This window comes from Neopelma chrysocephalum, unplaced genomic scaffold (genome assembly GCF_003984885.1).
Source record: "Neopelma chrysocephalum unplaced genomic scaffold, ASM398488v2 Primary Assembly neopelma1_74947, whole genome shotgun sequence".
NCBI lineage: Eukaryota > Metazoa > Chordata > Aves > Passeriformes > Pipridae > Neopelma > Neopelma chrysocephalum.
This window is the reverse complement of record NW_020909093.1, coordinates 1-670: the sequence shown is the minus strand read 5'-3', so window position 1 is coordinate 670 and position 670 is coordinate 1. Positions and strand designations below refer to the sequence as shown.

Genomic DNA, 670 nt, shown 5'->3' with positions numbered 1-670 from the left:
CCCGCCAAGGACGTCAGTACCATCACCCATAACAGCATCACCGTTAACACTTTTGCCACAGAAATAGGTGGCGGAATCCTCCTCCTTGAGGTTGTTCATCTGCAGCATCAACGTGCCCTGCCCGTTGTCCCGGGAGATCGTGAACCGGCCCTGCACCGACGGCGCGTAGTAGGGGCTGCCACCAGCGTCGAACCCAGCGACCCATTCCAGCCCCTTCCCGGGGCTCTGGCGAACCCACTGCATGGAGTAGCTGCTGACGGTGAAGCCGGAGGCGCGGCAGAGGAGCCGCAGGGACTCCCCCGGAGCCTTGAGGTCACCCCGACTCCACCAGGGTCACAGCCCTCCCAGGTGGGTCTTGCTCCCCCGGTTCATCCCAATATTCCTTTTTTTCCTTCCCACAGGGTTGTGGGCGACCGTGACCCTGGTGGAGTCCGGGGGTGACCTCAAGGCCCCGGGGGAGTCCCTGTGGCTCCTCTGCCGCACCTCCGGCTTCACCTTCAGCGACTACGACATGGTGTGGGTGCGCCAGAGCCCCGGGAAGGGGCTGGAATGGGTCGCTGGGATCAGCAAGGATGGTGGTACCACCAGATACGCGCCGTCGGTGAAGGGCCGGTTCGCTCTCACCAGGGACAACGGGCAGAGCTCGGTGACGCTGCAGATGAACAACCTC

The 670-nt window shown here is 63.7% G+C and overlaps 2 gene segments (V, D, J or C); one reads left to right on the top strand and one right to left on the bottom strand.

The window, feature by feature from the left end:
• Positions 1–20: 20 nt before the first annotated feature.
• LOC113979324 lies at positions 21–340 on the bottom strand (the record flags this gene model as incomplete). The annotated part of the segment is given in 1 exon segment: positions 21–340. A coding segment is annotated over 1 exon segment (320 nt), but the record flags the coding sequence as incomplete, so codon positions are not given.
• A 66-nt stretch (positions 341–406) lies between these two features.
• Positions 407–667, top strand: LOC113979323 (the record flags this gene model as incomplete). The annotated part of the segment is given in 1 exon segment: positions 407–667. A coding segment is annotated over 1 exon segment (261 nt), but the record flags the coding sequence as incomplete, so codon positions are not given.
• Between the last annotated feature and the right edge of the window lie 3 nt (positions 668–670).